The following is a 12,895-nucleotide window of genomic DNA, read 5'->3' as shown; positions in this document are numbered from 1 at the left end:
GCTGCTTGCCACCCCTTCCCATCCTTTCCCCTGCCACTGATTTGAGTCACCAGCATCAACCAAAAATCCCAAATATAGAGGTTAGCATTGGGGGTGGGGGACCTAGTCACAGAGAAGAAGGGTTGGAAGGGACTTTGAGAGGTCATCTAATCCAAACCCCTGCCCGAGCAAGCCTTGCAGCAGCCAATTTCCTGCTGCTGCAAGGTTTGTTAATAAATGCTCAAGAAATCCCAGATAGAGGGTCATGCCCCCTGCTACAGAGGCAGGCAACAACTCACAGTCTGTAGGGTGGCATTGGCTTCACCCACCCAAATAGTTACTTTTTCAAAGGAGGTGATCTAGTTTGATACAATTTGTTTTTAGTAAATCCATGTTGGATGCTTATCAGCCTTTCCTCCTCCAGATGCTTGCGAATGGCTTTCCTTAGGATATGCTACAGTAACTTCCAGAGTACTGTGGTGAGTGAGGCTAACAGATCTGTAGTTCCCCAGATTCTTGTTGCCTTTTTTTAAAGAGGGGCACTATTTCCAGTCCTGTGGTACCTTGCACATCTTCCACGACTTTATGAACAACATTGCCAAGGGCTCTGAGAACTCTGCTGCCAATTCTTTCTGTACCTTAGGAGGAAGTGCATCAGGCCCTGCTGACTTGAATTCATTCAGACCATCAAAAGCTCTCTGTCTCTCTTATTATCTATCCTTCAGTTTGTTCCCTTTCTTTATCCAAATAATCCTGGTTAGGTGTCTGGCTACAGCTTAATTTTTTTGTGAAACTTAAGGAAAGTAGTTGTTCAGTATCTCCAGCATCCTTACATCCTCTGTTAAGAGTTCACCCGGACTATTTACACAGTGGACCCACGGTTTTCTTGGTCTGTCTTTTCTGGCCAACATATGTATAGATCTTCTTTGTTGTCATGAACTTCTCTCACCAGGTGCAGCTTGTTCTTTATCTTTGCCTTCCTGATTTTGTCCCTGCAGGTTCTTGCTATTTTCTGGTATGCGTTCTTTGTGACCTGCCATTTTTCTATTGCTTGTTTACTTTCCTTCTGCACCTGATGCATGCTGGAAACTCCTTGTGCCACATTGGTCTCTTACCATTGTTCTTGTGCTTCCATCTCATTAGAACAGTTTCTTGTTGAGCTTTCAATATGGTACCCTTCAGAGGCTTCCAGCTCTTTCTGTGTATCTTTGTGTGTCTTCTCATGGCACCATGCCTATTAACTCCTTGAGTTTGGTTAAGTGACTTTTTGAAATCTAGCCATCCTAGTTTTGCTGACCTTGTGCTTTCTCTCCCCCTGTCCCCAGTCTCAGGATCTAGAAGTCTATCACATCAAAATTGCTTCCCTCCAAGATTCCCATCAGCTTCACATCCTCCACCAATTCTTGCCTATTGGTCAGGACAACATGCAGGGCAGATGATCCCCTAGTTGCATCTTCAACCTTCCAGAACAGAAAGTTGTCTTTCACACAAGTTAGGAACTAACTCAACATTTTATGTTTGGCTGAATTGTTCTTCCAGCAAACGTCTGAACAACTGAAATCTCCCATCAGCACCATCCGAACGCTTTTGGTTAGGTTTGTCACCTTGAAGAGGGCCTCATCCACCTCCTTTTCCTGAGTTGATGGCCTATAATAAATCCACACCATTATACTGGTTCTGTATCTTTTGCCTTTTATCTTTGGCCAAATGCATTTTGCTCTGCTGTTATCTCCTTTCTGGACCAGGGAATAAGTGTATGCGTTTCTGATATACAAGGCATCCCCACTACCTCTTCTCCCAACCCTGTCCCTCTGAAACAGAGTGTAACCCTCAACGTTAAATGTCCAGTCATAAGAGGTATCCCACCAGATCTCTGTGATACCAATCAGATCATAGTTTCACAGGCTGCGGCTTCCAGCTTATCTTATTCCCCATAGTTCTTGCATATGTATTTTGCATTTCAACCTGCTCGCTTCCTTTTGCACCACTTGCTGCTATCCTATGGCTGTCTGGCCCTTTCTAAGAGTGGAGTTGCTCCTTCTAGTCCTTTCTCCCCTGGATGTTTTCTGTGTTGCTGGAGGGTTTTCCATCCCTTGTGGAACCTAATTTAAAGCCCTCCTTTCTAGGTTGGCCAGACAATGGGCAAAGATGCTCTTTCTGATTCTGGTTGGATGGATCCCATCCTTTGATAGCAGTCCTCCTCCCCAGAATATCCTCCCATTGTCAAAGAATCTATAGCCTTCCCACGAGCAGCACAGTTTCAGCCACGCATTTACTTCCAGGATACAGTGGTCCTGCCTGGGCCTTTGCCTTCGACAAGGAGAAATGAGGTGATGTTCACTTTCTGGTTTCTAGAACTGCACAGGCTGCAATGTAACTAGTCATGAGCCTGTACATGAACAAACCTGGAGTAAAGCATCATATCCTCTGACTTGCCTGTGATATTGCTCTTAATACCTCCTAAGTTGGTATTAGAGGGTTTTCTGCTTTTACTATTATACTGTTGACTCATTCAGTCTGAGGTTTACTATAATCCCAGGTCCTTTTCTGTGGTACTGTAGCTGAGCCAATTATTCTACGTTTTGTAATTGTGCATCTCACTCTCATTTAAATCAGTTTAAGTTACATACTTGAGGTGTCAAGAAAGCCTTAGATTTCTGTAAGAATAGCACCAGATTAATTGCGGAATATACCAAAACCATTTGCAACTTTTGGGGATAAGAATAAGAGGAAGGTAGTTATATCAGTGTGCAATCTACATGAATTCAACTTTGTACCAAGGATTATTACAAGCAAACCTCTGTTCTTATCCTTATAGGGTTTTATACTGAACTCCATAAAAGCAAATATTGTTTCCGTGGTGTGCCTTAGACAAACCCCAGTTTTAAAGATAGGTTGGGCTGCAATTGGAAATTAAAGATATACTTTGAATCCTGTTTCTGTAAAGCTAGAGTAGAAACTCATCTTGGTTGAGTCAGTATTGCAGAGGCAGTTTAATGAAGATTTTGTATCTGACCAGCTGGAGACAAGTGTCGCATGCCAAATTACTCTAAGTGTGAATATGCAAAAAACTCTGAAAGGAGAAATAAAGCGTATTCACCTGTAACCAGAATTCTTCAAGATGGACTCTGCTCTTTCACACTCCCACCTCCCTTCTCTTCTGTGGAGCCCAGAGTCCTACAACATTGGACTTTTCGAAGCAGTGGTTGGAACTGAACTGAGCATAATATCTTTTCTTTGGCCTCATCCTCAGCAGACTGAGGAACAGGGCAGGAGGCAGGGGCAGGTGTGAGAGTGCTCCAACAAGGCACTGCTAGAAGATGGTTCTGATGTTGAAGCTACACTGTTGTATGTCATGTGCAAAAGTGCAGAGTCCCTCTTAAAGAACTCTGGTGACGGGTGAGTAACCCTCATTTCTGTCTTCTTTGGGACTTCTGTTTGCATGCTAATTCTTATCCCAGTTTAGGGACTTGGTTGATGCCTTTTGACTATTTCCTGTTCATGCACATAATGGTGTGTTGAGTAATCTCATCATGCTCTTCTCATCATGCTCTTCTGTAAGCCACCTGTTGTTGCCTGCCTCTGAAAAAGCAAAATGTGAGTGGATAGTATCTCTGTATTAGATAAGTGCATGTGCATAAATGTCTTAAGCTGTTCATTATGGGATGTAATACTCCACAATGTTAAGTGCTCTTGGCCTTGATAAAGCAAAGCACTTAGGCATAAGGTGAACACGCAGCATGTGTTTAAATTGTTTCTGAATAAGCATCTCAGAGCTGAGCACCCTGATGATCAAGCCATATGTCTTTATTCCTAAAATATTCAAAAAATATTTCCCGCCGTTGTTTCCCCACTGTTTGCACCGCCTTTTCTATCCATCTCACCCAGCCAAATGTTTAAAAGATGCCACTAGGTTTAATGATCCGCTGGCTCTATCCTAATCTTTCCACTGAGATACAACAGAGAGGCTTCTTTACTGAGGGTAGGGGTACAGGCTGGGGAATCTGACACAGATTTTGTGGGCAACCTGACACACGAATCTGGGTGAAGGACCCTTGTTACATAGGATATAGGCCTTATGGTCTCCTTATCCTCCTTGTTTCCCCAGGAGCAGCTCCTCTTGTCCTCCTGGGGAAGCTGTGCAGGTGGAGCAGGCCAGGACTAGTGTGCTTCCAAGGAGTGCTACCAGAGACAGTGTTCCACATGAAAGTGCATACTCCCAGACTGATGATTACAAAGGTCTTCAGAATACTGGCCTGGTATGTTTACCTGCCAAAGAATCTATCAGAGGAAAACTAAAAAAACTGTGCAGATTGGGAAAAGGACATTGAGGGCTAATTGTCTCATTGCCCAGCCAAGGAGAGCGAGAGAGAACAATCCCCTTACTCTGCTTTATACTTCTCTCTTCAGCTCCATTCACGTTGTGACTCTGGCTGTTGTAATACCTTTTTGCCAAATATATTTTACTGCATGTAAATGGACAGAGTAGAGAAAGGCTGAACAGGCATGACATAATCAGCTGCTCCACAATATAGGAATGAAATAACATACTGCCTATCAAATAATAATAATGGTGGCGATATTGAGATTTTGATAAATAATTCTTAGGGCATTGAATTTAAGTTGACATTGTCCTTTTATATATCTCAGGATTTTGTCTTTCCCAGTGATGGAAAATTCCCAGAAATTACAACCTAAATAAATATAAATTGCCAAGATTGTGGCAATCATTCTCATTCACATGGTAAAATTTCTTTACAGTGACATATGCATTATGCAGAAAATGATATTTTTGGCTAGTATACATCCTTCATTTTAGCCCATATGTTTGACCAAGCTTTACCCCTTTCCTAGCATCACATGATTGAGAGTAGCAGCTTATCTCACACATTTATGATTGTGATGAAGGGTACCACCTGTAATGTTCCAAAAATGTGTTTGATTGTTGGTAGTATTAGTGGTAGCAGTAGTATTAGTATTTGTTGCTGGTAGCTCCCTAATGTAACGTGTACTTAATCCCTATACTGTTGGCCTGGCAATCAAAGAAAATTCAATACAGCAAAGTGATCAATCAGTTGTATGTCATAGGTTCTCACATTTAAGTCAAGATGAAAAGATTGTTTTTTATTATCTCTTTGGCCTTTCTGCATAATACAAAGCCTAGCGTTTCACCCCATGACTTCTGCTGCTGGGGAAGATTAATCTTTTTTTCTGTACAGTGAACCGTGTTAACCCAGTAACGTGTTTTTGACTTAACGAAGGTCTTTTAGAAAGAACCAATGTGTATTTAAAGACTGCTAAGTGATGTCTGATTTTCCACTTTCCTGATAACCTGTTCCACTAGATAATTGACACTACTATTAAACATTTGAATTCTTGTAGTTTTGATGTCTAGTATTTGGATTGTGCTAATACGTATGTCTATATAGCCGGAAGCCCCCTTTTTCCAGATGTATTCGCTATGTCAACGACTCTAGAAAATAATCAAATAGTCTCTTATTCTTGTCTTTGCTAAACTAATTAGGTTGAGCCTCTTAAGTCTTCTGCTGTTATTTATACACCCAGCCATCTCATTAGCTTTTTGGTGGCAGCATCACATTGGGAGCTCCAAGTCCATTTCTTAGGATCTTCAGAGTATTTCATAGCAGTGTACTGGGAATTAAAAACAATTTGTTCTTTGTGAAAGATCCAGCTGCCAGTCTTCATTTGTTTATGTTCTTTCTCTGCTGTTACAAGATTCAGTGAAGCAAAGAATTTGGCTGAACTGTCCTAAGTGGATACTCAGTAATATTACTTGCAAAGATTTGCAGTCTCTTTAGGCTTTCTTCTTCAGAGAACAGATAGAAGAGTGAATAGAGGTCTACGGTACTGTTCATGGTTTCAGGAACACGAAAGTTCTTAAATTCAGGAACATAAGTGCCATAGTCCATTTAGCCCAGCATCCTGTCTGTGACAGTGGGAAAAGTGGATGTTATACAAGGAGAGCATTGAGCCAGATAGAGTTAGAATTATCTGTCCTCTCTTCATTACCTTCCTTGAATGTTGTATGTTAAGGAATTGTTTGGCATGCTCCTTTGCAGGTCATGCCTTTCTGGATTTAGTATGGTCTCTGTAAGATGTATGTCATCAAACAGTTCTGCATAGGCAGCTGTGACTGAAAATTGGGATGTCTCTGAAGAGCTGTCTTGTCCAGTTTCAGAGAACACCTCTTGCAGTTGGATAAAGTTGGTACATTTTCTTAATTGGTGCTGCTTTTTCATTACATTTAACATTAATTTTTCTTAGGATGACTATCAATTAGGATGAATATTGATTGAGTTCTTGAAGATTGGTGAGACACTCTGACATTATCTTCTGAAGCAAGAAGGATCTTTTTCTGTTTTGGATAGCATGTGTGCCATCTCCTTAAGGAAGCTGAGATGGTCCTGAGTTTTGGACAGCTATTCTGCAGTTCTGGATATCTTTAAAGAGTAGTCATTAATCTTCCCAAAACAATCTGTAGGTTTAGATCGTGCACTTGTAGGCAGACAAGTCTGTAACTAAGCACTTACAGCTGTGAGAAGCTGCTGCCATCCCCCAGAAAGAAATCCCTGCTGGCTGATTGTTACATTATAATCTTCCATAAATACATCTTTTGATCTTCGTGCCTCATTACTTACTTTATATTCTTCTTTTTATTTATTTTTAAAACATTTTAAACCAGCTCCCAATAACTTGATTACCAGCATGTGAGTTGTGCAGCATTGAACACATTGGATATATGGAACATAGCAATTTTGATTAAAAATATCTTTTTTAACCGTGGCTACATTCCCAGTGATGGATAGCAGACCTTTTTTCCACAGCACAACCAATCTCATAGGTATTAATAGGTATGGAGCATTCATCCTTATATTGAAAACAGAATGAGAGATGTTTATTAGAGACAGATGATTTATTCTCTTACTCTGCTTAGAAGGAGTATCACCTGTATCAGGGGTATCAAGCTTACCAGTCCATGTTCTAGATGTAGTACATAGAGCTGTTCCATCTGGCCTACCAGGCTAATAACAGGTTACTGAAAGTTGAGAGTGTGGCCAGCATTGGCCATGGCATGCCATAGAATCTAGGGCCCTGTGGCCTTGGTGGACATGGTTTTGGCAGCAGAGAGGTAAGGTGAGGGCTGTACAACACTCAATCACCCTTAGGCCTCCTGGCCTACCACTGTTTGTAAACCTTCACCATAACAAGGGGCTGCCTGGCCTGCAAACACTTGACTCACTGGCACTACAGTGGCAACTGCCACAGTGACCGCTGCTGCCACCACCACCATAATTACGGCTGCTACCCCTTCCCCCAGGCCAGATCCAGCCTACAAGGAGCCCTCAGTCTGGATCTAGCCCAGGTCCCCAGGTGAGTTTGCCACTCCGGACCTATAACATGAACTGATCACTATCAGCGCTGGTTAGGCTATGCCAATCACGACAGGATTACAAATCTATTATAATGGTTTCACCTCAGAGATTGATAGAAACAGTGGGTTTCGAAGGAGTCTTGAGACAAATCTGTGGATGACTTATTAGGATTTATAATAGTATTTTTCCTTTAATACTACTGATACAGTAGCCACTAAGTGCTTGCTTCATAACCTATGATGAAGTTAGAGGGTGTTTAGAAAATGCATGTCCAGTCTAGCCAGTTGTTCAAACTGTTTGGGATTATATGCTACGGCCATGTAAAATTATTTGTTCTTATGTACAAAATCTTGCAGAGTGCAATTGTAGCTACTGAGGAGAGAGTGGCTGTAGACTGGAGTGGTTATATGTATAAGCAGTCTTATTATTTTATGTGTTTTAGCTCATGTTAAGCACCCAGAGCTTAGGAAGGGAACATCTATCTACATTTTGTAGAATTAAATGAATACAATTAGGCTCTCAGTTTACTGCTTACAAAACTGCTGAACTTTAGCCTTCTTAAAAAAGAAAGAAAATTAGAAGTTGAGTGGCACAAGGACTTTCTCACAACATATCTCCAGAGCTGCGGTTACAAACAGGCTAGGTGTGGGCCTCATCCCTCTGTCAGTCAGGCAAAGGAGAAAAAATCCTGTTAGGGTGAAACTAGTTCCACATCTACCCTATTCAGGCATACTCTCCAGGTAATTTCCTACTGTCCCATTTCAAGAAGCAGAAGGTTCCTGTGGCTGAGAGATTCCTTTGGCCTTTTTAACATTTGTCATATTGAGAATGCAGAAAAAGCAAAGAAAAAAATGAAGAAATTGGTTCTAAAACTTCTCTGTGATGGAGATCTGAACAGCACTCCCTAGTAAAAGCAGCAGGATTGGTAATTGGCAGGCTTTATTAGTTATGGGCTGGAACAACCCTGCCTGGGTTGAGGCAGGTTGGCACTAAGACCTAGCCTATGCTGCTACTTCTTCCATCTGTGGCATAGGAGAAGCCCCCCAGCTCTGCAGTCTGGACCAGTGGCTCCATGGGCCAGATCTGGCTCTTGGGGCACAGGCTGCTGGTCCCTGAGCTAGACTGAATCCTTGTTGTTTTCAATAAGAACTTGAATGATTATAGAAATCTATGGACATAGAGAAAAAAGCCACTAGACAGACCTTTGCATGCCATATTTTGGGAACCAAAGGATGAGATGAGTTTAAGACTTTTAGACCAACATCTTATTTGTGGAGCTTTGGAGAGTGAAAGAGAAAGGTGGGGAGTGCTAGATTAAAAAAGTGGAATAGAGCTAGAAAGGATAGAGTAATATGGAGGAGTCAACATTGTTTTAACACAGGAGATGAGTTTGAAGTTATGTCAATGTGTTTGAAGCAAACATAGATATTGTGGTTTTATTAAATAATAAAAAAGCAAAATATTAGTGCTAGACCAGTGGGCATGAAAGGAAAATTGTATTTGACTCTGACCTTCCTAATGCTCTTTTTCTACCTCTCTAGGGATGCTATTGCTGAGATTAGAGCCGTTTGCATTGAGGAAATTGGAGTATGGATGAAAATGTACAGTGATGCCTTCCTGAATGATAGTTACTTAAAATACGTTGGTTGGACACTACATGACAGGGTAAGTACTGCATACCAGAGGACAGGAAGCTAGAAGAGATGCATATGTCCTTCTCTGGTTCAGTGCATCACCTGTGATTGGAAAGAATTTGTTTGGATTTCCTCTCTCTTTTTTTCTTCACCAGTTCATTTAAGTAGTTGAATTAGGATGCAGTGAGCTAGAACTGCATGTTGATTTATATATTTAAACTAGCAAATTGCCCATCATAAACGACACACGGGGAGGGGGGAAGGGGGGAAACAAAGCACTGCCACCCAGCACCTCGCAGTGCCACTGCTCCATCTGCCGAGACGACAATCAGAGTGTGAATAAAACATTAGAGACGGACAGACAGACAAAGGCTTTTATTATAGAGAGTGTTTTGATGGGTTCTTCCTCCACTAGCGTTCCTATCAGCAGTCTATCCCCATACTGCTTTTTCTATGTTTATGGGAGAGAGACTGATCTTCTAGGATCACTTCAAAGAGTGCTATGTAGGAAAGTTTCCTAATGATGTTGTCCTCTGAACATCTGTAGTGTCAGATCACAGGCATTTGTTTATATGCTATGTTGGACTTTGATTCATCTCTCAAGATGATTCTACCACACTGTGAAGAGAAGAAAGAACGATAGGGTATTTGTATACATTGTTGTGCCACAGTGCCAGGCACTTTTAAAAGCACCCTGGTACTGTGGTGTATACATTTGTATAAACAGCTAAATACGTGCTGAGAAAATGTTGGTGGCAAGCTTTTGAACTAAAACGAAATTGAAGGTGTTTTAGTGCAAAAGTGCACCACCACCATTTTCTCAGCACTGACGCACATTTAGCCGTTTGTACAAACGCATGCCATGCAGTGCCGGGCTGGCCTCGGCTCAGCTGTGGAATCATGGGAGCACACCCCCCACACTTGCAGCACTCTGATTGGCTGTTTCCGTCAGCCGATCAAAGTGCGAATAAAGCATTACAGACAGAAAGACAGACCTAGGCTTTTATAATAGAATCTGTGCTGAAGCCACCAGTATGCATGTAAGTAAGTACTGAATTACTTATTTTCTTTTTATGCTTTTTTCTTAAAATCCTGAAGAAAGAGATGGGAAGATCTGATCAGCTATTAGAACAGATAAAGATCTTGCATATGTGTGCTTTTTAAATTGGTTTACATTAAGAGTGTAAACCAATTTTAATAGTGATAAAGGAATTTTAGATTCAAATGGGAATGAAAAGAGAAATGACAAAAGCATTCCCTCGTTAGTGTGAACCTGCGTCTCTTGAAAATTTAGGTTGCACTTTTCTTATTTGTTGTTGTTTCTCATTTAAAAGCTTCCTGTGTTCCTGTCTCCAGTAGTATTCACCTTTTTAACGCTGGCTGAAGCCACCAGTGTGTGTGTATGTATGTGTGTGCGCGCGCATGTGCACACTCACACTGGTGGCTCCGGCACAGCATTAGAAAGGTGAGTACTCGTAGAGACAGGACGATAGGAAGCTTACTTTATTATAGTGGGAATTGCTTCCTAAGCCCATCAGTCAGAAGTTGGCTTCTGTTCCCTTTTAATTTCAGGTGTCTTGTTTTTGTTTTGTATTCCTTCTGGTGAAACTTTGGGTACTCTCATTGTCTTAAGTCATGGGTGCTCAACCTCCAGCCTACAGATCTTCCTACGGATCAGGAAATCTGATGGCTGGGGAGAAGTAGCCATGTCCCTTCCCCCTACTTACCCCTCAAGGTCAGTTTGGGGCCAGACCAAGCCCTCTTCCCCACCATGCCTGCCCAAGGCCCCTGATTGGGACCACCAGCCACATCAGCCCTGAAGATGGACTGCCCCTCCAGCCCACTAGGGAAAAAGGTTGAGTGCCACTGATCTAAGTCTATCCTAATCCTTTTTTAAACCCCATTAAGGCTATTGACCTTAGTGGTGACTTACGCAGTACTAAGTTCCCAAGTTAGGTACTACATTTCCTCTGTTATTTTAAAATAATATTAAAGAAAATGTTTCCACTTAATTGCATGCCATTTTGATTGTGTTAAGAGAAAGGGTAAATACTTCCCCTGTATGCAGCATTGGTTAGGCCACAGCTGGAGTACTGCGTCCAGTTTTGGGCACCTCACTTCAGGAGGGATGTGGATGGCCTGGAGAGGGTTCAGAGGAGGGCCACTCATCTAGTTAAGGGCCTACAGAAAAAACCGTATGTGGACCGATTAGGAGACCTGAACCTCTTCAGCCTCCACAAGAGGAGGCTGAGAGATCATCTTGGGGCTGCCTACAAACTCACTGAGGGAGGGCAGCAAGAAACAGGGGATGCAGTGTTTACCAGGGCACCTCTCAGGGTAACTAGAAATAGTGGCCACAAACTGGAAGACAAATTCATATTGGACATCAGGAAAAAGTTCTTTACAGGAGGATTGCCAAAATATGGAATAAGCTTCCAAAGGAGGTGGTGCTGTCCCCTTCCTTAGAGGTGTTTAAAAGGAAATTGGACAGGTACCTGGCTGGGGTCATCTGACCCCAGCACTCATTCTTGCCCAGGGCAGGGGGTCAGACTCACTGATCTAATAGGTCCCTTCCAACCCTAACATCTGTGAAACTATTAAATAGGAACATTCATTTATCATCTTGGAGGGAGTCTGATGCTTCAGCTCACAGGGCCTTTATCAAAGCCATGTCATGTGCACGCTCTAATGACATCCATATTGAACATAAGAACCTCCCTGAGCCACTTCTGTTCCTTTTCCTGTGCCACAGAGAAGATGAGGGCACCTTGCTGTGTCCTCTCTGCTTGGCAAAAATTAATTATTACTTATGGAGTTTTTATACACTTAGTGAGCATCAATGTTTTACATAATATTTTCCCTTGGCAGAGGGAAACCTATATATCCAGCACTCTGTCTAGGGTCAGATACATAGCTTTGGTATCTTTATGTGTAGGGAAGTTCAGCTGATGCGCTATTTTGTTATGTGCATATTTGGTCGCAGAGTAATGGAAACTGAAGTTGAGGCTGCAGGCTTAACTCAGTGGAGAGGTATTGAAGGTATTGATCCCTTCACTTGATACCACAAAGAGCATAAACTTATCTGTCATCCTTATTCAAGGCTTACCACCACTTTTGAAAATTTTCTCTTATTGTGTTATTGAAATCCTTGGCTCCTCTTAAAACAATATCAAGCAGGCACCAGGGAGCATCGTGATCATCTAAGGAGTCGAGTGCGGATAATATTCAGAGACAGATCCCAGAGGCAGAACCTGTTGCTTTCATACACAGGGTATTCCTGCTTCTGCTGTGGAACCAGACCTTTCCAAAAAGATAGGAAAGGAACCTGGTTGAAGACCTTTTAAAGAAAAGGAAGAAATATGACAACTGTTTAGAAAAGCTCTCAGCACACTCCATAGTGGAACCAAAATTAACCCAGGAGATTTGGCTGGCAGTACAATCAGGAGTGTCCTCTCCATCCATAAATTCATGGAGGTATAGCAATAACTTGCCTTACAGAATGCTTGCTTCTCCTATATCTCTCTCTCCCTCGAGTCCAGAACCCTTCCTCAGATCTCAGACAACAGTGATTGCATATTAGGTCTGCACCAGGTTGCCTTGGGTGCCACCCTGGATTGTCCTGGGGTTACATCCATCTCTGATTTCTTTAAGAGGGATATTCTCCAAGGATATCTGGAAGCCCAAGTAGAAGCAACAAGACTTAGGCATAGGAGTTTTTTTCTGACACAGGCTGCACCCATCCTAGCACCAGTAACAGTCTAATATTATAAAAACGTCTGTCTGTCTGTCTGTCTGACGTTTTATTTGCGCTCTGATTAGCTGTCTGAAACAACCAATCAGAGTGCTGCAAGAGCATTCCGGACAGGAGGCAGTGGCGGCGGTGCAGCA

The 12,895-nt window shown here is 42.2% G+C and overlaps 1 protein-coding gene across 2 annotated transcripts in view; it reads left to right on the top strand.

Annotated features, from left to right (window-relative positions):
- The window catches only part of STAG1 (STAG1 cohesin complex component), a 305,757-nt gene that overhangs the window by 180,984 nt on the left and 111,878 nt on the right, over positions 1–12,895 (top strand). For both annotated transcript variants that reach the window (XM_090051339.1, XM_090051340.1), the window contains one exon: positions 8,915–9,038. In XM_090051339.1, coding sequence (XP_089907465.1) covers positions 8,915–9,038 — 124 coding nt within the window. The remainder of the gene's footprint in view (positions 1–8,914; positions 9,039–12,895) is intronic.

Source organism: Crocodylus siamensis, chromosome 6, assembly GCF_052110815.1.
Source record: "Crocodylus siamensis isolate JL-2025a chromosome 6, ASM5211081v1, whole genome shotgun sequence".
NCBI classification, from domain to species: Eukaryota; Metazoa; Chordata; order Crocodylia; family Crocodylidae; genus Crocodylus; species Crocodylus siamensis.
Note: the sequence above shows the minus strand (reverse complement) of the source record. Positions and strands in the feature narration are given on the sequence as shown.